Source organism: Vespa velutina, chromosome 1 (genome assembly GCF_912470025.1).
Source record: "Vespa velutina chromosome 1, iVesVel2.1, whole genome shotgun sequence".
Lineage (NCBI taxonomy): Eukaryota > Metazoa > Arthropoda > Insecta > Hymenoptera > Vespidae > Vespa > Vespa velutina.
Genome location: NC_062188.1, coordinates 2,363,831 through 2,387,423, shown reverse-complemented (window position 1 = coordinate 2,387,423; position 23,593 = coordinate 2,363,831). Strand labels below are relative to the sequence as shown.

The window sequence follows — 23,593 nt, the reverse complement described above, 5'->3', positions numbered from 1 at the left end:
GATAAGAAAATTCTAGAAACTACTGGTCTATAATAATTATTGTACGATAAATTCATTCGACACTGGCATCACAGAGAAAATATCGTGTTGGGTAAACAATGTATGATACTATTTATCTCGGAAGAGTACTCTGATGGTATTGGTTCACTGAACAGTATATCATAGTAATATTTGATTATTGAAACACTTAATATAATTCGTTTAAATATTTTAATAATAATAATTCAAGATATATATGCACATGATCAATTAGAATCTTCTTTTCCTCTTTTCGTTTCTTTTTTTTTTTTTTTTTTTTTTTTTTTTTTTTTGGTCTCTTATGTTATATCATAATCGAGACTAATCTTTTTCAACATTCACGAACACACACGGAAAATGAACTGGCACCGCAACATAATTCTTCTAATCGGATAAAAATGACGTAATCGCGATGAACTCATGAAACTTCCGACATTTTCGCGCTCGCGAATCGTCGAATCTATTTCAACTGTATTCGACATGTTCTGCATTTTCTTTTTTTTTTTTTTTTAACACTCCAAAGATTGACGTTAATCGCTGTTTTGCGGTCTTTTCCTCTTTTCGTTCCCCCATCTCCAACTTGCCTCAACCTCTCACCTCCCGCCCTCTTTTTTCTTCTCTTTCCTCTCTTTTTCTGTTCAACAGACGAACGACAATACGTATATAACAACGAATGCGTTTTATAAAAGTCAGGAGATAAATTTCAATTGTATCATTTTTAACCGTGAATAATAATCGTTTCGCAATGTACATATGTATGTGTACACTACGTATTTCTTTTTATAAATTCATTTTGTATTATCATTAAAACAAGAAAAAAAAAAAAAAAAAAAAAATTGTTTTTATTCTTCTTTTTCTTTCCAATCATTCGCATACTTTATACACAACGCAAAACAAAATTCGATATATGCTCTGGATATGCACAAAAAAAAATACGTTAAAAAAAATTGTTGTTCTTACTTATTTTGCATTATCACTGTTATAGACAAAAATAAAAAACATTGTTTTTTTTAATTATTCATATCATAGACAATATAAACAAAAATGATTGAATTTCTTGGTGTTTTTTTTTTTTTTTTTTTTTTTAGTCTATAATCGTGTGATAGATGCTACGATATATATACTTTAATACAATTAAAAATAGCAAAGTATTGTGAAATCAATATAATGCATAAATATTGAATCGATGATATGGAAGATAGAAAATTTGTGAAAGATCGAGAATCTGTGTAATGTAAAATATGTGATAAAAAAGATTCGTTGTAGAATAAAAAAAAAAAAAATCACAATTGACACAATATTCGGAATATTCTTAGTCACAACAACGAAATTCAAATAGAAAATATTGCAGGACAATTTACAAATGTCGAAATAAATGTTCCTTTTTACGATGTCAAACGAATTTCACAATGACGCGTATAAAGCGTCATATCGTTCTATAAATATGACTTGACGAAATCTTGATAATGAAATATGACACGATTTTCTAATAGGATATGCGAGTTAATACTTTCAAAAAAATTATTTGAACAATTACTACAAAATTAGCAATGCTTAATATTTAAAATGCCTAACCTTAAATATCTAACATCTAGAAAATTACATGTGAATTTTTCAATAGAGAAGAAGATAGAAAGAAAAAAAAAAAAAGGTGGGAATAATGAAACAACGTTAACTTTCCAGCAAAGAATTAGACAAACCAAATTACGTAACTATTACTAATTTTATCAGTTCAAATATACGATTAGTATGATCGGATACAAAGTTAAAGGGGAAAAAAAAAAAAAAAAGAAAAGAAAAGAAAAGAAAAGAAATAAACGATAAATACAGCTGCTTTCATGATAAAAACTGTTTAAAAATCATAAATATTCTTTTATCCAAATATGATTAAAGAATACACAGTACGATATATGGATTAAACATAATTTCAGAAAAGGTGCGTCTCCTTTTTTCGTTGGTAAATAATTTGATATCCGCGGTTAAAAAAATATTTGAGAAAGCACTCCTTCAGGTTGAATGTTATGAGTTGAAACAGCAGTATTTTACATAATTCGTATAGACAATATAAAAGAAGTAATGTCCTCAATAATCATTATTATTTTATTACATATTTTATATCATATTTTTTTCATATATTATTATATTTCTATATAAATCTACATATTAAATCTTCATATTCCACATATTTTATTTGCATATTTCAATATATTTTAAAGTCTATAAACGTAAACGATATAATTGTAACTGTATATATATATATATATACGTAAGTAATTTGAACTATACTTACGAATACTTACTTGCTTATAAACACATACATACATAAGTATATTTGAACGTATACGTCTATGAAATAGATCCGATAGGAACCATTCGAAAATAAGAATACCGTAAAGTCAATTGGATAACAAACATTAGAAGAGAAATCGATCAATAAACTTCTCGAACAGACTCGTGAATCGAAACTCCTTTATGAAAGTTCGACCGTCTGTTTCGTCTTAAGCTCCAAATATACGGTGTGTCTTTATTTAGAGCAAATTCAAACGCGTTCGATCTTCTTCAGTCTGGCAATTAATCGAATGGTATACTGGTTTAATACGAGCCACAAGGAACGAATATATATATATATATAAAAAAAAAAAAAAAAAAAAACACCAGACGAATAATATAAAAAGAAATAATTTTAATAAATTCTTTTTTCTTTTCTTTTCAACGACAACATTTTAACAAAATACAGAGTAGATCAATAGTTCTTAAAGTGATTCAAAAAAAAAAAAAAAAAAAAAAAGAAAAAAGAAACAATTAGTTTTTTTTCGAAACTTTTTAAGCTTGTGATTAAATTCACAATTTTACAAGCTAAACTTGTAGTTTTAAGTACCGGAAAAAAGAAAAGAAAAGAAAAGAAAAAGAAAGACTAATCTAAAAAGTTTCGAAAAAGAATAATTGATTTTTTAAAATCATCTAAAAACTTTTGGCCCGTCCTGTGGAAACATGTTAATATGTATGTACATGCCGTACATGGCATATAAAAATATTGTTTTTATTATATTTTGCAATTATAAAATGTCGGTAATATTGTTGAAAAATTGGCAAGAAAACTTTATCTTTATTCCAATCTTACAAAAATTAAGCATGGATTTCCTCTATCAAAAGAATCAAAGAACAATAAAAATAGCCAACAAAGAAGAAAAAGTTAGACGGAACGAAGTATGCCCACATCCTTTTTCAATTTCCTCATGTCCTTAATATTCGAATACTCAAAACTTATATTAGATTTCTCGTGATCTCCTTCAAGTCTATTATCTATTATCAATTACGTCATGAACGCGAAGCTGCCGTGGTCCAGACAGTGACTCATTTTCTTCCTCTTACGATCTCTGATTCATATCTATACTCGTAGAATGAAACGAAGTCTCGAACATTCAATATCGACGAAAAAGAAAATATTTCTTTTATTGAAGATTTAAAGAGGGATTAAAATGTGACGTTAAAGTGGAAAATAATTTGGCAATTACACAAAAATCTATTGTTTATCATCCTTCATTTTCTTTATCCTCTGATATAGCTGAAAATCTTATCTCTGATCCAAAACTATATATATATATATATATATAAATGTGTTTGTGAATACGAGCCAAAAAATATTTCTTTTTAAAATGACATGTTAGAATACATTATATGCATTATATGCGCGCGCGTGTGTGTATATGTGTGTGTGTCTATGTATGTGTGTGAAGTGATTACTAAATATGAAAATATATATGTATATATAATGCATATGTAATCAATAAGAAGAACTTGTTGATTGAAGTGAAGAAAACGACGTTTAAGTGGAAAATAATTTGGCAATGATCCCAACATTTATTATTTGTCATCTTCATCATCATTTCTTAATTTAACTGAAAGATCTTATCTTCTGGTAAGTTCTTATATATATATATATATATATATATATATATATATATATATATATGTATATTTATTGGATGTTTCAACTAATAAAGCGTTGAAAATATATTTGTAAAATGTTATATGTCAGTATAAGCCAAAAAATATACCTCCTTGTAAAATTACATATTAGAATATATGAGATGAATGTTAGATCATTAAATACGTATACATTTAGAAATTATAATAATAAACGTCATAAGGAGTTAATCCAAAAATAAGATAAATTGGATATAAATTGTATAATTTTATCATATTTATACTTTAATATATAAAAAATTAAATAAAATTAGGAGTTCATTTTTTATCATAAAAATTATTGAATATTAATTTTTTTTTCTTTCTTCTTTTTCTTTTTTCATTAATAAAATATGAATGACAATGGATAAAGAAAGAGAAATATATGAAAATTCTTAAATAATATCACGCTCCTATGCAAAACAATACGATTTAAATAATTCTAGAGGTTCTAACGTATCATTCGAAGCATACAAATAAACAATCATTAAAGTAATCTCGTGTCACGTAAATTTGCTAAGCGTGATTCAACAATGAACTCTTTAATTGTATGACATTAATGGATATCACGAAAGAGCATTCATACTTTAGAATATAATTCCTTAGATTGTTGACAAGAAGAAAAAAAAAGAAAAAGACAAATATTTAAGAGATATGTGTTGTACATACATACATATGTACATATATATATATATATGAATTCCCGAAGAATAAAAAAGAGATAAACGTGGAAGTTTATTATCAGTCCAATTTTTCTCGAACATAGAAATCGAACGAGTGCGAAGTACAAGCTAGTCACGCACGTTTCTATTTTCGAGGAAAACTACGAAACGACGTCGCTTGACGCAAATGGCGCCTAGTAAGAGACGGGAGGCGAATAAGCAAGTGAGTAAGTGAGTGTGAGAAAGAAAAAGGGAGAGAGAGAGAGAGAGAGAGAGAGAGAGAGAGAGAGAGAGAGAGAGAGAAAGAGAGAGAAAAATAGAGAAAAAAGGAAAGTATAAGTACGAAATACGTCAGGAAAGTTTAGCTGAATCGATTTTATTCCTTTGTGTTCTCGTTCAGAAAATAAAAAGAAATTTATATTGAGTGTTGAGAGAGAAAGAAAGAAAGGAGAGAGAGAGAGAGAGAGAGAGAGAGAGAGAGAGAGAGAGAGGAGAAGAAACGAGAAGATTCGATTTACAAGAATGATTCATTGAATTGATCCAAAAGAATTCGTATTACGATGACTTGCAAAGACGCAAACGGATCATAAATTTTTACTTCAACCATAAATTTACAATGATCGCAACGGTTACGTAATCCATGCGGCGCCCCTTGCTAGTAATAACTTTAAAACCCCACGTACCACGTACTGTGGTATGTATGTATGTATGTGTTTATGTATCTATATATGTATCTATGCATGTACGGATGGACGGATAAATGTATTTATTTATGTATGTCGAATATATATGATGTCGAGTAGATAGAAAGAATTAATTTATATCGTTATCGTCTCATATTAGAAAAAAAGAACGATATATATATATATATATATATATATATATATATATAATAATTAGAGAAGATGAATCATGTATCGAACGAATAAAAGAAAAAACTTCACAATATAATCCGTCATTAGAATAATTATAAATCATAAAAGCACGCTAAACGTATTATTTTATTACGATACGATCACAATTAATATTTCTAACCACTATTTTTTAATTTCTCGCCTAGAATTATTCTTCAAACATAATTACGATTTTTTATGAAAAATTCATATGCATATAATATATATATATATATATATATATATATATATATATATTAAAAAAGAATATATATTTTTTAAATTAATTTCTTAATTTTACAAACGTCGTCAGTAATAAGAATATTTAAGATTTATTATTGAAATATATTCATTGGATTTTATATTACGAACTCTATCAATTTGACATACAACGGATGTGACACCATATACTCGTATTATATATGTACATATATCGAAGCCTCTTAACAACCAAATAAAACCACGAAACATACAGGGTGATCCAAAAGTTTCTAACTGACTTTAAAGATCTTAAATTATCTTTCTTCGAGATTCTTTTCAAAACAAATTTCTCTTTTATTTCTTTCTTTTTTGTTTTTTTGTTTTGTTTTCTTTTTTCTTTTTACTTTTTTCTCTCCCCCCCCCCCCTAACCACCCACTCACCCCTCTTTAGATTGTAAAATTACAATCGTAGGAATCTTTGGAACTTCGATCCTATCCGATAACAAGGAAGTAACGAAACGTAATAAAACGGACAAACAATAAAAGAGAATACAATGGTAGAATATAAAACGCGAGACATGCGGGAGTTATTTCTTAAAATGCTGATATCAAACTTACCAAACAATTTTGATCATAATCGAGATTAACAATAAGTGAAAGTTAAAAAGCCCGAGAGTTATATATATGCAAGGTCACATGGATACACACTACGCGTGTAAGTAAAGTATATATATTAAAAGTTAATGCATTTAAAATGGCGTCTCATACGTCGTCGTAACCCGCTCCCGCGTATGAACTAAATACATTGAAGGAAATATTTCCTAATCGTAAGCTACATATTAGATATATATATATATATATATACATACATACATACATATATATATATACGTATGTATATATATATACACGCATGTTTCTTTAGTTAGTCCGACAAGATTGTCTCGATCAAAGAGAACGTTTCACCTCGTACAAGCAGCAATCGAAGTAGAAAAATAAGAGGACATCTTTGAGATACGTAACAAATTCATTTATTATCGTATACGATATAGTATCAAGAATGACAAGATGATTGAATGTTAAAATAAGAGTTAGTATCCATGAAATTACAGTTAAATTAGAGGAAGAAAGATAAAAAGAGAGAAAGAGAGAGAGAGAGAGAGAGTGAGAGAGATCTCCATCTTCTCTTTCTTTCTCTCTACGTCACACGGGCATAACTCTACACCATTAGAGATCATTCTATCTCTGTCTCTCGTTCTTTATTTCTCTCTCTCTCTCTCTCTCTCTCTCTCTCTCTAAAGGGCGGTAGATTTCAAAGGGTGTATAGACATATATTGAAGGTGGGAGCGCCGTTGCGTATTAATCCGTAAACAGTCACTCACACATAAATAAATGTATATAGGTATATTACATATACATGTAATATTATACATATATATGTGTGTCTGATAGAGCTACGCTACGCGGCGACACACATACATACGAATCATAGCTTGCTCTATGTTGGTCTATCGAGTTCACGTGTACTCTCTGCTGTCGGAAGTGCGCGCGCACTAACCAGAAAAAGAAAGAGAAAGAGGAGGGGGAAGAGAGAGAGAGAGAGAGAGAGAGAGAGAGAGAGAAAGGAAGAGGAGAGAGACGGAGAGAGAGAGAAAGGAAGAGGAGAGAGAGAGAGAGAAAGAGAGAGGGAATGTACAGTCGTACAGGTGGTTAAACGCGTTGATCTTGTTTTTACCTTATTAGTAAACGCTTTAAGAATAAGACGAATATAATGATGAAAATGAAAAAAAATAGAAGAAAAGACAGATCGATCGATTCTTTCTTACGAAAACTAACGTAGTTAAAACGAACCGATCACGTGACTTCTCTTTCCCGTTACTGATAATTAGCTCACAACGTAACAGGATCGAGGGAAAGAGAGAGAGAGAGAGAGAGAGAGAGAGAGAGAGAAAGAGAAAGAGAATGTCACGGTATTAGTACATGACTAACTTTGTCGACTCTAAAACAGTCGACATTTTATTATCATACCTAATGTATATTTCGCGTACATGCTCTTCGAGAAAAAGAGAGATCCAAATAGGTAATAGAGGTTATACCTATGATATATACATATATATATATATATATATATATATGTGTGTGTGTGTTGTGTGTAGAGAAAGAGAGAGAGAGAGGATGTGTGCACGTTCAAACGGCTAGCATTAGATTTGATGACTGCCAAGGTCAGCTGATTTCCATGAGAATCAACGGCTAGATATTTCTTTACGTGTCTGTCTCGATTAACGCGAAGAAACACCTAGTATTCTTAAAGAATTATTACATACTGTTTGCAAAGACATTTTACATGGCATTTCTCTTACCATAAATAATAAGTTTTGATGAATCGTCTTGTGCTGTATGTTCCATATGGTATTGAAACATTAACAGAAAGAATATTTAAAGGAATATATAATAATATATTTATTAAAGGTATTAAAGTTCTTATATATCTTTTTCAAGCATTAAATGATTATGTAAAAGATTTTTAATGATATATCAAACATAATATAAGGAGATAGTGTACGTTAAGAGAATAACGCAATGGACAATGCTTTTATTAAAAAGCATGTTATCAGATATACTTGTCTAAGGTATTAATGTCTATGTCGATATACTAAATATATCAATTTTCAATACTATTTATATTGTTATATATCTTGAAATCCATTCTTATATTATAAACATATGCAAACATTCAAAGTAAATAATACTGCTTTGCAAATCGTCATTGAGATCTTAACAAAATGATCCAATATATAATTCATAAACTACACAATATATTATATATATATATATATATATATAAAACACGAGTTAATACGAATCCTGTACCATCTACTTGCAATCGTATATATTTACATTAAAACCATACATCATTCATTCCCAATATGCAATCTACAAAGCAAAGAAATGTTAAACATAACATTGAAACTAAAAAAAAGAAAAAGAACAAAATAATGAAGTATAAGATAAAAGTGATGTAGAGAAAGCAATATAAATAACTAAGAATAAGACCTCGCCATACCTTGTTAAAGCACTGGGTAATTCTACCTTGACAGGTAACCTTAACTTGTGCATTTTATGCATACATATATCTGCACATTACAACATTATAGTTCTCATTATTCGATACGTGCTAATAAAATGCGTGTAAGACGTAAGTATGATAGAACGATGAGAGAAAAAACATAACCAAAAAAAAAAAGAATAATAGACTCTGTAAAATACACACGATGATGACACGGTAAAGAAATGTACGAACAAGCACATTACCAAACAACACTAACCAACTATATACACGAAGGAGGGGAGGAGGTGTTCAAAAGAATTATTTTACATGGACACTGAGACGATATACGACTCTTCCGTCGATCGCGATCTTCGAAGATTCCTGCAAAACTAGATCTATGGCGCAAACTCATAACACGATCGGCCCTGTCATTTCGACGACCGGTTTTGTTGAACGTTTTTATTCGCAACAACCACCACGTCACGCGCACTATCCACACTCATGACTTGTACGACGTGCACTGTCTCCTCTTCGAGTGAACTGACTGTAAATATAAATATAAAGATGGCGTCGACTGACCAAGCTCAAATCCGGGATTAGGTTAGATCGCAACGTTCGCCAGAGAATGGACATTCGATTGGTCGTAACTCTCCTTTGAACGATACGACACCAATCTACGTTCTTTTCACTGATACCACTACAATTTTGCATGATAATAGACTTTAAACTCCCTCCATAATCTATTGCTATTGATGCGAATGAGTGAGTGAGCACAGAGGGCGAGAGAGAGAGAGAGAGAGAGGGGGAAACAAGAGCAAGAGAGAAGAAAAAGATAAATGCTCGATAGAAAAGGCAAAGATAAAGTAGAACAAATATATAAATAAGAGATTGAGAATAGAAGAAAATAAACGATGTATATATATTTTAACTCGAATGAGAATTTTTTTTTTTTTTTTTTTTTTTTTATTTTAGAATGTTCAGAAAAGAATTCACATTTTTTTACCGACCGTCGTTAAAATCGTTTTATTAACATTCTTAGAGCGCGGGACATTTAAATGTCATAGAAAAACATTCAGCTTTCTAGAAAATAACATGAGAGATTTCTTACAATAATTATTATTATATTATATATATATATATAAAATGTATATATATACTTTTTTCGGGAAATAATTTGAAAAAAAATGATTAAAAATAATTCGCTTAATAATACGAATATCATCGCTAATTATGGATGACTCATAGGAATGCAAAAGGAAAAAAGGAAAACAAAAAGCAAAGAAAAAAAAAACATCTATACCATATGCATCATGCATTCTTGTCACAGAATCGTATAATCATTGTGTAGTAATAATTTTTGATAGATTGTAGTAATTTTAATAGAAATCAAATTTAATTGTGAAATAGTAATATAATAATTATCGATAAAAACGATCGAAAAAGTTTCTCTCACCTGAGCAAAGCTTTCCTCCAGCAGTAATCCGTTTCGATTACGAGCAACTGTAATTTCATCATATACGTCGACGTTGCCCACGGCATATAAAATTTCCTTGTACGCAGTCGAACGATACACCTACGGGTACGATGAAAAAATTTTTTTTAATCACTTTCGAGCCTCGCACACATTTAGATTTCTTCCAGTTTAAGGGCCGACCCAATTCACGAGATGATCGGTGATCGATCATATGGAAACATACGGATGACTTGTTCGTAAACAATCCACAATTTCCTTATTATACAGAATAATCGTATGAAAAGGAATTCCTTCTTTTCTTCTTTTCTTTGGTTTTTCTTTTTTTTTCTTTATTTATTTCCCTTTTCTTTTCTTTTTCTTTTCTTTTTTTTTTTTTTTTTTTTTTCTTAATAACGTAACTTCTACGAAAAAATCGTCTCTCACCGATGTTAGTTACTATCACGATACGTTCACCGAGTACCACGACATAGTTGTCGAGTGTTCGTTAATGAATTCGCTATGTAACACTTTTCCAGGTTCGTCGACGACGTAACTCCCTCGAGGAAACCTTCTGCCACGTTCGCATTGCGTCTGGCTGCAACGGAACTCCAGCAACGTCGTTAAAAGGGGGTGGCGAAGCTTTCACAGAATTCCTACTGTGAAACTGGAAGAGAACTTCGACACCCCCGTAAATTACATATACATATATATATATATATATATATATATATATATATATATATATAAATTCTTTGTGAGATTTCTCTGTTTGTATGTATGTATGTGTATGTGTTTTGAGTTGTGTGTGTGTATGTGTGCGCGTGTGTCAGAAGCTTTTAAAAGCGCACGCGCTCTCTCATGGATCGCGGCTTTCTTGCAGATTGTTGGACACCACTGACGTCATACAATGTACGATTCATCCGAATCATTTCCATAGTTTATGACATATATATATGTATGTATATATGTATGTATATATATATATATACATATGTAATGTTCTATTCTATTCTTTACTCTATTGGTTGTTACATATAGATTGTAAACAATGGGTATAAAAAAGCAGTAAGCCTTGTACCAAAGTTAATTATATATATTTTAATATATTTTATATATAGATAGCTAATATATATATATATATATATATATATATATATATATATATATGTATTATGTATGTAAAAGTATATATATATATAGATATATCCTTAAGTTTTATTGATTGGAATTTTTATTTTGTTTTGAATTTTCTGTTCTTGAATCGTTCTATTTTTACAATTTTACTTTCGTCATCTTTGTTTTAAGCGTGCGTTGTATATTAGATATTTCGAGGAATATAGGAATAAAAAACGAAAGTTAAAGAGAGTTTTTTCTTTTTCTTTTGTTTGTTTGTTTTTTTTTATTGCATGTATCAGAACGTGAAAAATAAATCATTTCGTTAAAAATAAAAAGAACATGAAGTACTGAAGCCACGAATTTGTAAAAGTTTCTTAATTCTTATCATTGAAAATATGTCAAATATTTTTTCAATATATTAAATATGTTCTATCTGCCTGTACAGTAACGTATATTTTTGAAGATACGTTTAGTAATAAAATAGGATTATTTTCAATAATTCTTTAGAATCTTAAAATTAAACAAGAATCCATTCAATTATAAATCACTTAGATCAACTGCATCAATTTGGGAACTGATTTGTTCCTCATTTTGAATGCTCTCATTTTCTTGACTACCAGGTACTCTAGGAATATCTAAACGAGACCAAGAACCAGGTTCTGCTTTTTTTAATTTAATTTCTACTTTGGTAGGCAGCATAGTAACACTACTTTGAGCAACGTCAATTATCTGAAAACAACAAATATAACAAATAATGTGATCATTAATATTTGTTTATCAATAATGATTGCAATTAATGATATACTTACTCCTTTTAATTCTACGTCAAGATTATATCTTGAATTTTCTTCTACAAAGAATAAATCCACACTTAAATGTATAGGATTCAATTTCACGCTTGACTGACTAGGTTGATATTTCTTGGCAAAAACTGAAACAACTATAAACGTCGGGGTTTGATGCCAATCCATTCTGCATTGAACTTTTTTATGGGTATTCTGAAAATATGAAAATATAAAAAAATTGATAAGTAATAATACTTGTTTAAATTAATAAAATCTTAACAAATTACCTTTGATACCCAAATATGTTTTCCTTGTGTACATCCTGGTTGTTCTAGAAATATTGAAAAATCCATAGTCTTCTTTTGACAGCAAGACCAATATTTCATCCCTTCGTGAAATATAGGAACTCCAGGATGATAAGAACACTCCTTTTCGTCAGATGAAGGTCCTTCATACGTAGCTTTACAAGAATTATTTTTGCAACTTTGACCAATTGCAATTTTATGTTCATTTACATTTTCTTCTACCGATTCTGTCAAGTCTTTAATTTGTTCCAATAATGCAGATGATACGTTTGGTTTTAAAGTGGTTTGAGGAGAATGAAAGGATGGTCGTTTTAATGTTGACTCATTGCTATTAAGTTTTGCACCTACTTGAATAACTTCATTTGCTTTAGATTTATCAATGATAGGTTTTTCTGGTTCTACAGGCTTTTCATTCGTATGGTATGATTTTGTGCAACCTTTAATATTTAAAAATTCTGTGAAGTCTGTACACTTTTTATTACAACAAGACCATCCTTTGTAAGCATCATGAAAAATTGGTTGACCAGGATGATGTTCACAATCACCTATAACAATGTTAAAATTTATAATTTCCGTAAATATTGTATCATTTTTTCTACAATCATTTGTAAAAAATTAATATTTTTTATGGTACGTGTTAGATCATCATATAAAAGTCTACCTTCTTTGTTATCATTTGGATCAAACTGTTTTCCACAGCCTCGATTGTAACAATGCAATAAAATCTTCCCTTCTGACATTTTTCTGTATATAATTAATTACACTTAATATTTTTATTGCGCTCTTAAATTAATTTCTTTCTGATAAAACAGAATCACTTTTAATATTAGACAAGTTCTAGCACATTCCAAACTCTGTTTCAAATCCTAAACTATTATATACCGAATAAATTATGGTTATTTTCAAATGGTGTACAACAAGTGATGTAGATCAACGATGATTGGTTGATCATTATCGTTCACTAAAAAGTTGTCCAATTAAAATGTACAATTTAAATGTATTATTAAAGCAGTCTGAATAGATTTGTATTTCTTGTTATTCTCTAATCATGTTATTTCGTTTAACATTATATTATTGTTAATGATTTGAGATTATTATATTGTTATTGAAAATAATGTAAATTTGTTAATATCTATAAAGCAATATTGTGATTGGCAAGATAAACTCGACAATGCCAAACGCGATTTGCTTTTAAATAGGATAACCAATCATATAATCTGTCTCATATATGACGTATACAAGACAGTGTATATGTGTTACAGTGTATATGTGTGTACAGTCTTATTTTAACCTTTCATTTATAATCTGAAGGTCTTCAAGTAAACATAATATCATTGAACCTCAGAAACAGTGTAAAATATTATTTCTCTTTAATACATTTAGTTACAAAATTAAATCCGTGATGGTAAGATGTTAGCATTTAATTTAATATTTACGTATATATATATATTTTGTTGTTTTATTCAGGAATGATATAACCTAAAAATGTGAATGTTGAACATTTTACAGGACGTATTTTTGATGATCAGGCGAAAAAATACCACGATTTTTACGGATGCAAACGATAATACAACAGTTCACGAACTTAAAAAAATTATTGAAGGTACAAATGTATAATATATTTTTAGGTGCATGCAGATATATTGAAGAAAAAAATATATATATACATATATTCATAAGTTCACATTGTTATTTATTTAAATTGTCGAATATTAACGTTAAATATAAACAAAAGCAATAGAAATATAATTATGTCATAGGTATTTTGAAAGTACCACCAGCAAATCAACAACTATTTAACAAAGATAATGTTGTTATGTCTGATTCTAAATACCTGTCAGATTATGGATTGACATCTATAACTGCAAAAGCACAATGTCCTGCATTGATAGGATTAGCTATACGTCAAGAAAATGGCCATTTCGAACCACTTGAAATGACTCCATTTTCACTACCGCCTGATCTTCCGGACGTTATGAAGGGTTGTGAACCTAATGGTTCAGAATCTCCTTGAAGTTATATAAACTATATTGTGAATCAATTGATAAAGAAGTATTGTGTTTGATACAGTTTAATATTCATGAGAAAGACCTTTCTAAATGCTGAAGATTTTATGAAACCAGGATGTGAATAATAGAGACATACAAGTTCTTACATTTATGCGAAGTGTCTTAGGAATTTCTCACTTCTTCTAGAGAGAAAAAAAAAACAGGTAGTTGCAATACTTCCAGGTCTTTGTGAACAAGCAAGTACTTTTTTTGTACTTGAATAATTAAATCAGGATGCTAATAAATGTCAAAAAGTACATGTTCACAGTCCTGTATGTTAACCAAATTTAATCTTAATTAGCTATGAAATTGTCTTGAAGTTTTGTTACAGTTACAGAAATATAATAAATACCTCATTCGCTTATATTTAATTTATGACTAATAGTTTATATTTTATGTTATGATAATTTTTTTGTAACGCTATCACACCCTTATGATACTTTTTTTAATAGTTTTTATTTAGTTCTGATCTACTAAATATGTATTTTACATTACATCACATTCAATCACACTATCAATCTTTATCTTGTGATATAGAAAAAAAAAAAAAAAAAAAAAAAAAAAAAAAAATGGGTTGTCTTATTTAATATAAAAATTGAATAATTTTTAGTATAAATAAATTTCTTTACACAAAGTAAAATTATTTAATATATGATGACATATAAATATATATCATTTTAATAAGTCATACATATTTGAAGAATATATTGTGTCAAATTGACTACTATATTAAATATAAAATAATTTTGCTTTTAAATTATATTATGCTTTGTAGACTGTTATTTCGTTCACTTTATCTGAATTACATTCTGTATTCAACCATCATTACTTATAGTATTGTTATGTGGTGTTATCATGAGTGAAATCTCATAAACAAGTTGAAAATTGAAGATAACATTATTGGACATAATTTGATTTGGACTTGAATTGAATGTGTATAATATTCACTTCTCATATAGTAATATTGTTGTAACATTTTTTCTCTTCTTCATTCAATATGCAGATATGTATTTATGCATCAGATTTATATAGGAACATTTGGAGTGGCATGTAAAATATTTGTAAATGAGTTATGTTATTTTGTATTACATTGTTTACAAAAATTACAAATTGCATTTTCCAAGAATTGTAAAGTAAATTAAGCCATAAAAGGTTGTTCTCACAAAATATACAATGTACTTTATAAGTTACATATAACATAATTATTACTATACACATAACTATAGTATTTTAAGATAACATATAGTGATGTTTATAATTCATAAGAACATATTTCGTAAATTTCATAAGATATCACAAAAATCGTATATGGCTTCATAAACTTTATACAACTAATAGTAAAATTAATACTCCATAATGTTTTGCCTTCCGGTATTATTTGATATATCATAAATAATTTAATACATTACATTTTATATGTAAAAGAACTTTCATGAATTTACTTTAATTTTATTAACAAAAAAAACTTTTTTTTGTCTTATATATGTCATTATTAAAAAATATAATTGTAGTTAGCTAAATCTTGCTTATAATACTATGAAATTGTGTTTATTTTCATTTTGTACAGATAGGAAATGTTTTATGTAAGTTTTAATAAATTTGCTAATATTACTATATCAACATCTTTTTCTAATTCTTTTAAAGCTTATGATGTAAATGCATACTGTATATTGTATGAACAATAACACTATGTTCTGCTTATAAATACAATTTCATACATATAATTAAATTATTATATTTGTCAACAAATTGATTAATTATCATGCGAAATTTTATTCATGCAATTTTCTTTCCATCATTTCCATAATGAAAGCTTTGTAAACATTTTTGTTGCTAGGTATATAATGTCCACCTTCATGTGTAATTTTACTGCAGTCTTTAAATAAATCACATACTTTTTCAGTCATATCTATAACAAAACAATAATAATATTGCTTTATAATATATACTATTCTATACAAAAAAAAAAAAAAAAATAAAAAGAAAAAAAAAACCAAATTATATTACCAGTTGGAATGACTTTATCGTTCAATCCATAAACATGCAATGAAGGCATTTCTATTATTTCGTTATAATATTTGGCATGTGGTGCGCACAATGATATAAATCCTGATATAATAATGGCGAAATTAAATTTAAATGGACATACTGAAAAAGTAATACTATTTTATTAATACGAATTGTGAATTGTAATATGCATATCTTTGATATTAAATCGATATATAGAATTAGTTTATTACGATATATTTATAATAACATGAGATAAAGACTCAACTCTTTCTTTGTTGCATAATACATAAAATAACAGCAAAGGCTGCACCCTGAGAAAAACCAAGAATCCCATCAAATGGACCATGTTCTTGGCATGTTTTTATAATCACATCTAAACTATCTTCAAAGCCAACACAATGATTGCTTTGTACGGTTGCTTTGAATACACAATCTTCGGTATTAAACCACCAACCATAGCCTAATATTTATGAAGGCATATTTATTTAATTATAATAAGCAATATTTTCTGTAAATATTGAAATAATTTTGATATACAAACGTACCACTTTCTTCTGCATCCGTATTAAATTCATTTTGATTTGGAATTTTATGAGGTGCTTTTACAAATGTAAAATCCAATTCTTTTTTAAAGCCCTTACGCAATGAACCTAATTTCCCTTTAAAAATTATGTCAGATTGGTGATATCCATGAATTGCTAAAATCTAAAATACTATGTAATATTTTTAAGAGTCATTGTAATCTATTATTAATGTATGATTTGTTTAATATACGATGTGACAATAGAATAGTCAAATTCGAAATGTAAATAAAGTAAGAAGACCAAGGCAAAACATAAGTTTAAACGTTTTAAATAACTTTTTTTTATTGTACTAATATACTTAGTTTTATAATCAGTGCTTACTCGTAGTTTATTCTGGGCAACCTGCATTATAAAAATCTTAATAAAATTACAATAACTACAAAATATTTTTAAATCTTTACTTTGTTAGATTAACATACATTAACTATATATATATATATATATATATATATATATATATATATATATATACATATATATTCGATTTTATAATAAATCTAAAATATATCATCGAACTATTCTAATTGGATTTACTAGGGAATTTTCATAAATTGTATCATGATTATATAAATCGCTTTCCTATAATATTAAAGATAATAAAAACATGAAAAAATAAGAACATGAAACCAAAACCAATTATTTCGAATCGCGTATAATAGTTTTAATAAATAATAGTTTCATGTAAACAGAATCTCGAATTTTAATCGCCAAATAATCGAAACGTGTTATTTAGTAGTTAGTTTCGATTATAAATCGAAATTTCACGGTACCAACCTTATCGCAAAATAAAAAACATAAAAATAAAATTAATGTATCCAATTTATGCGGTATTTTTTTTTTTAAATACACAACAAACATTACATAGAAATTTTTTTCTATGTGATGTTTTTATTCTTTTTTTAACGCTTAGTGCATTACAAAAAAGAGTATGATCAGATAATTTTTTAAACATATATAATGTGTACAAGAATAGAAATCAGTGTTTAATATCATGTCAAAATGTCGTTAAATGTATCATCTAATATCTATAGTATTAAGGCATAATTTTAACATAAAAATGTTTTTTCTATATATATATATATATATACATACATAGAAAAAATGAATGTATGATGTACATATAATTTATGTACTTAACCTGTCAAGAATTATTTTACTTCAAACATGGAATATTTTCATAAATTATTAATTGTTTATTGTTTTTTCTTCTGCCAAAATATTTGTAAGTTTTTTTCTCTCATAACAAATTTTAAATAATTGATATTATTGATTATTACGATTAAATAGAGAAAAGAAAAGAAATAATTTATTATCTATTTTTACATTGTTACATTTTTTTTCCTTATTTGATTGTAATTTTTTTGTAGATGCACTTCATAGAAATTTAAAATATTATGAAACTGTACACTCGTCAAACTTTCAACATAGAATTGTAAAACGAGGCGCTCAACATAGTTATCATCCATACAATAAAATAAGCGAATTAGAATTTTATTCTCATGGACGGTAAAGTTTATTATAATTGTATAACAGTTATATTTGTTCTTAGTATATTTGTAATTTTATATAATACGTATCATTATTTATTGTTATAGTTATTTTCGTTTAATTTTGACACCAAGAAGAGAAGTAATACATTCCAATTTTAAGGCTTATGAAGTTAATGGGGATGGAAAGGAGAAAACGATTCACTTAGGTATGCAATATAGATTATATACAATGTGTTTGAAAAAATATATATTTATTATTATATATTTAATAATTATAATGTATATTATAGATCATGAAAGTTTCTATCATGGTCGAGTGTTCGGAGAAATTAATTCTCATGCCCAAGTACATATTGACGAAGGAATTGTAACAGCTAGTATTACTATTTCTGATGACACATTTCACATTGAAGTAAGATATAAATATTATATATAAATTTTTTAATATTTTCAAATGATTATCTAAGTATGAATATTTTAGCCATCATGGAGACACCTTCCTCATTTGGGAAATGAAACAATGATTGTTTATAAATCTTCTGATGTAAAACTAAGCTGGGAACATTATCAAAATGGGGTGGGACATACTCATGGTACTCCTAAAACATGTGGATATGTTAAAGAAGACATGGGTATGTTATCTTGAAACATTAGAAGATACAAAGTGTACAAATGACAAAAAAAAAAAAAAAAGATGAAGTGAAATATTTTATTTTGAAGAGGTTCCAGTGAAAGATGACGAAGAATTTATAGAAAATCATGATTTTAAAGAAAATGAATACAACAGAGTAAAAAGACAAACGGAAACTTATGAGTATACTCCAACCAAAACAAGATGTCCTTTGTTATTAGTAGCTGATTATCGTTTTTATCAAGAAATGGGTGCTAGCAGCACAAAAACTACAATTAATTATTTGGTATGTCTATTAAAAATGATTAAATATTAATATCAATATTATTTCAAAATATTATTTTTCTTATAAATTTAATTTAAAACAGATAAGCTTAATAGATAGGGTACATAAAATTTATAATGACACATTATGGCAAGAACGTCAAGAACAAGATGGATTTAAAGGAATGGGCTTTGTTATAAAGAAGATTGTTGTTCATAGCGAACCAACACGTGTGAGAGGTGGAGAGACACATTATAATATGGTTAGAGAAAAATGGGATGTTCGAACATTACTTGAGGTACAAATGTAGAGAAATCATTTGGAAAAAAAAAAAATTTTTAATATATATTAAATATTTAATGTGCAGGTTTTCAGTCGAGAATACAGTCATAAAGATTTTTGTTTAGCCCATTTATTCACCGATTTGAAATTCGAAGGTGGGATTTTAGGATTAGCTTATGTAGGATCACCACGTAGAAATTCTGTAGGTGGTATTTGTACACCAGGTACAATTTCAATTATTAACTTTATTATTAAAGTAAAATTTATCATTTTACTCGTAGACCTTTTTAATAGAGATTTTGTATTTTTTAGAATATTTTAAAAATGGTTATACTCTATATTTAAATTCGGGACTGAGTTCTAGTAGAAATCATTATGGACAGAGAGTTATAACAAGGGAAGCGGATTTAGTCACAGCACATGAATTTGGTCATAATTGGGGCTCTGAACATGATCCTGATATAACTGTAATTCCATTTTCTTGTATTTATATAATTTCACAAATATAATTTATATAATTCAATAATATAATTCAATTCGTTTATATTCAGGAATGTAGTCCAAGTGCAAGTCAAGGTGGATCGTATTTAATGTATACATATAGTGTCAGTGGTTATGATGTCAATAACAAGGTCAGATAAATTTACAAGTTAAAATATGCATAAATGCGCAATGTAATTTTTTTTTTTTTTTTATTTTTCCTATATTTATATGAGCTCCTTTAAATGCACAGCGTTTTTCACCATGCAGTTTGAGATCCATTAGGAAAGTATTACAGGCTAAATCAGGTCGTTGTTTCTCAGAGCCTGAAGAATCATTCTGTGGTAATTTAAGAGTAGAAGGAGACGAGGAATGTGACGCAGGACTTTTAGGAACAGAAGATAATGATCCTTGCTGTGACAAAAATTGTAAATTACGACGAAGTCAAGGAGCAGTATGCAGGTAATATTGTTATCATAATATAACTCGTTAATTTTATTTTTATGCATTAATGCATATATTAACGTATATTGCAGTGATAAAAATTCACCCTGTTGCCAAGGTTGTGCATATATGCCCGTAGGAGTAAAATGTAGAGACGCGCAATATGCAACTTGTGAACAAGAATCACGTTGTACCGGAGCATCAAGCGAATGTCCTAGATCTCCACCAATGAAAGATGGTACTGGTTGTTTAGAACGTGGACAATGCCGTCTTGGCAAATGTGTGCCATATTGTGAGACTCAGGGTTTGCAAAGTTGCATGTGTGATACAAGTAAATTTTTATATTTTATCATGATCAATTTTTATCAATTATATTACATTACACAAAGAATGGATATAATAATACATTAATATTACAGTTGGTGATGCATGTAAGAGATGCTGTAGAATGAGTTTAAATGAAACATGTTTCCCTATAGATCCACAAGATATTTTACCTGATGGTACACCTTGTATTCAAGGATTTTGTAATAAGGTAATACTTTATATATCACAAAATTTTGGATGATAAAATTATTCGCAAATATTTTCAATCTTTTATTTGATATATTTATTATCTACATTGTATTTAGGGAATATGCGAGAAAACGGTACAAGATGTCGTGGAACGTTTTTGGGATATTATTGAGGACATAAATATAAATAAAGTTATGAGATTTTTAAAGGATAACATAGTAGGAGCTGTGATAATAATCACTGCTATTATATGGGTTCCAACGAGTTGCGTTATAAGCTATATCGATAACAAACGTGTAAAAGAAAGTGAAAAGAAATGGCGTTGGAAACATACCGATGATCTCATTCATCCGGACGAACATAGACAAGGAATTTTTGTAGGCACTCAAAGATCAAGGCTATCACATTCTAATCAACAATCTTAATTTAATTGAAACTATGCAGTAACATTCCAAATACTTACAAAGTTATCTAGTCAAAAATTTAAATTTATTACATGTTGATTTATATATCATTTTATTGATTTTATATATAACACAGTTTAATAATTTAATATATATTTAATATCTATACATACATACATTCATACAAACACACATACACAAATACATATTAATATGTATATATTGTAGATTTAATATATAATGTTCTAAGTTTATATTAAGATCACTTAAAATAAATTTGCTACCAAATGTAATAATAAAATAAAGGATAATTGTAAAAGTAATAAAATATAAGAATATTCGTGCGAAGCGATTTAAATACGAATTTAATTAAATATAAATTTAGTTTAAAATGTTGCCACTACGAGGAGCTACATAAGCGTTATCGGCAACAAGAATGTAACTAAAATTTTATTTTCTTATACTACTAAGCACACATTTTCATGGTTAAATTACCTAGATTTCCGTTTCACGATTCGAATCTACCAATCTAAAGCCGCTAAATTCTCAACGGAAAATATTTCAATTTCCACATGGACATTTGGCTTTTGTTTACGATTGATAATTTGACAATTGTTCTGAAATTTATGAAGAACCCATGAGATATGGAAGATAAGTCATTAAAAGATCAGCCAGTAGAAAACGCAGGTATTTATATGTTATTTTTTATTTAAAAAATTATATCATTAATACATCATGTTTGTGTTTTATTACAGATGTCAACCAGGATGAGTTAATTCTTCAACAACAAAGACGTATAGAAAAGGAGGTTAATATTCTTCTTCAAGCATAAAAATAAATCCTATGAAAAGTTTAAAGAGTTATTAATGAAAAGTTTACAAATTAAATTGTAAAAATTGATCGTTTAATATTTTATATCTTATGACATTTTGATATAAATATACATATTTCTGGCTATAATTTTATTATATTTCAGATATCTGAATCTATAGCTTTAGTCGGTGAAAAAGAACCATTGAAGAGTTTAGAACAGGAATATACAGAAGATGAAGTATATTTGTCAAAAGCAAAAGCTTTGGGACAAAAATATTCTTATATTAGAAGAACAAGGCCTGATGGCAATTGTTTTTTTAGAGCCTTTAGTTATGCTTATCTTGAAAAACTAATTGGGGATAAAAATGAATACAATAAGTTCAGAGAACTTGCTTTAAAAAGCAAAGAGAATCTTGTGGCATTAGGTTTTCCCCAATTTACTGTTGAAGATTTCCATGACACGGTACAATTAATATTTAATATCAGAAAATGAATTGTATCTGAGATAATTCATTTCTAACCTGTTTATTTACAAAATAATAATATATTTTATTTTGATTATAGTTTATGGAAGTGATCGACAAAGTAGGTGGAGACACAGAGTCTAGTTATATTGAACTACATAAGCTTTTCAATGAGCAAGGTTATTCTGATTATGTTGTTGTATACCTTAGATTAATTACATCTGGTCAGTTACAAAGAGAGGGAGATTTTTATCAACATTTTATAGAAGGAGAACGAACCATAACAGAATTTTGTCATCAGGTTAACATTATCATTAATTGCCATTAATTTTATTATACAGAAAGATATTTAATCCTTTTGTTTCTCTAATATTTATGTTACAGGAAGTAGAACCAATGTATAAAGAATCTGACCATATTCATATTATAGCAATGAGCACTGCTTTAGGTACTGGTGTTCGAGTTCGTTACATGGATCGTGGTGCTGGAACAGAAGTAACTGCACATGACTTTCCTGAAGGCGCTACGCCAGCAGTTCACTTACTTTATCGTCCTGGTCATTATGATATACTTTACCCTTGATAAAATTAAGTCTAAAGTCATCTTTTAAGTTGTTCTTAAGAAATATACTTTGTTTAATGATTTTTTTCAATCCATTTAAAAGAATAAAAATATGAAACTATTTTTACTGTGAAGTATTTTTATAATTTCATT

At 28.1% G+C, this 23,593-nt stretch overlaps 6 protein-coding genes across 13 annotated transcripts in view; 3 read left to right on the top strand and 3 right to left on the bottom strand.

Moving 5' to 3' along the window:
- LOC124951075 (phosphatidylcholine:ceramide cholinephosphotransferase 2-like) overlaps window positions 1-10,922 on the bottom strand; it is a 20,233-nt gene extending 9,311 nt beyond the window's left edge. The window contains exons 1-3 of one of the 8 annotated variants that reach the window (XM_047498894.1): window positions 9,117-9,537; window positions 8,805-8,874; window positions 8,101-8,133 (exon numbers count right to left, since the gene is read on the bottom strand). In XM_047498894.1, coding sequence (XP_047354850.1) covers window positions 8,101-8,133; window positions 8,805-8,874; window positions 9,117-9,201 — 188 coding nt within the window. In that variant the 5' untranslated portion in view covers window positions 9,202-9,537. Of the gene's footprint in view, window positions 1-6,358; window positions 6,584-8,100; window positions 8,134-8,804; window positions 8,875-9,066; window positions 9,538-10,242; window positions 10,363-10,686 lie in introns of those variants that run through there. The other 7 variants (XM_047499060.1, XM_047499150.1, XM_047498977.1 and 4 more) reach the window with 7 other exon arrangements.
- Window positions 10,923-11,444: 522 nt separating this feature from the next.
- On the bottom strand, window positions 11,445-13,347 carry LOC124951428 (cysteine and histidine-rich domain-containing protein morgana). The gene is made up of 4 exons (XM_047499826.1): window positions 13,110-13,347; window positions 12,431-12,993; window positions 12,168-12,356; window positions 11,445-12,087 (listed from the first exon to the last, which is right to left on the bottom strand). The coding sequence occupies exons 1-4, from the start codon at window positions 13,186-13,188 to the stop codon at window positions 11,896-11,898; spliced, it is 1,023 nt and encodes a 340-aa protein (XP_047355782.1). The 5' UTR covers window positions 13,189-13,347; the 3' UTR covers window positions 11,445-11,895.
- Window positions 13,348-13,707: 360 nt separating this feature from the next.
- LOC124949161 (elongin-B) lies at window positions 13,708-15,686 on the top strand. Its single transcript, XM_047493824.1, has 3 exons — window positions 13,708-13,853; window positions 13,958-14,051; window positions 14,209-15,686. Exons 1-3 carry the CDS (start codon window positions 13,851-13,853, stop codon window positions 14,460-14,462), a joined length of 351 nt encoding a protein of 116 aa, XP_047349780.1. The 5' UTR covers window positions 13,708-13,850; the 3' UTR covers window positions 14,463-15,686.
- Window positions 15,553-17,551, bottom strand: LOC124949155 (esterase AGAP003155). The gene is made up of 5 exons (XM_047493814.1): window positions 17,412-17,551; window positions 17,052-17,211; window positions 16,772-16,966; window positions 16,504-16,644; window positions 15,553-16,405 (listed from the first exon to the last, which is right to left on the bottom strand). The coding sequence occupies exons 1-5, from the start codon at window positions 17,436-17,438 to the stop codon at window positions 16,269-16,271; spliced, it is 660 nt and encodes a 219-aa protein (XP_047349770.1). The 5' UTR covers window positions 17,439-17,551; the 3' UTR covers window positions 15,553-16,268.
- Window positions 17,552-18,089: 538 nt separating this feature from the next.
- Window positions 18,090-21,801, top strand: LOC124956652 (ADAM 17-like protease). The gene is made up of 15 exons (XM_047512776.1): window positions 18,090-18,094; window positions 18,260-18,312; window positions 18,458-18,596; window positions 18,686-18,786; window positions 18,871-18,992; window positions 19,062-19,212; window positions 19,301-19,497; window positions 19,580-19,774; window positions 19,844-19,982; window positions 20,071-20,225; window positions 20,310-20,390; window positions 20,492-20,700; window positions 20,775-21,013; window positions 21,102-21,217; window positions 21,315-21,801. The coding sequence occupies exons 1-15, from the start codon at window positions 18,090-18,092 to the stop codon at window positions 21,621-21,623; spliced, it is 2,211 nt and encodes a 736-aa protein (XP_047368732.1). The 3' UTR covers window positions 21,624-21,801.
- A 245-nt stretch (window positions 21,802-22,046) lies between these two features.
- On the top strand, window positions 22,047-23,574 carry LOC124954853 (ubiquitin thioesterase otubain-like). The gene is made up of 5 exons (XM_047508418.1): window positions 22,047-22,289; window positions 22,358-22,410; window positions 22,579-22,878; window positions 22,980-23,180; window positions 23,264-23,574. The coding sequence occupies exons 1-5, from the start codon at window positions 22,247-22,249 to the stop codon at window positions 23,459-23,461; spliced, it is 795 nt and encodes a 264-aa protein (XP_047364374.1). The 5' UTR covers window positions 22,047-22,246; the 3' UTR covers window positions 23,462-23,574.
- Window positions 23,575-23,593: the final 19 nt, after the last annotated feature.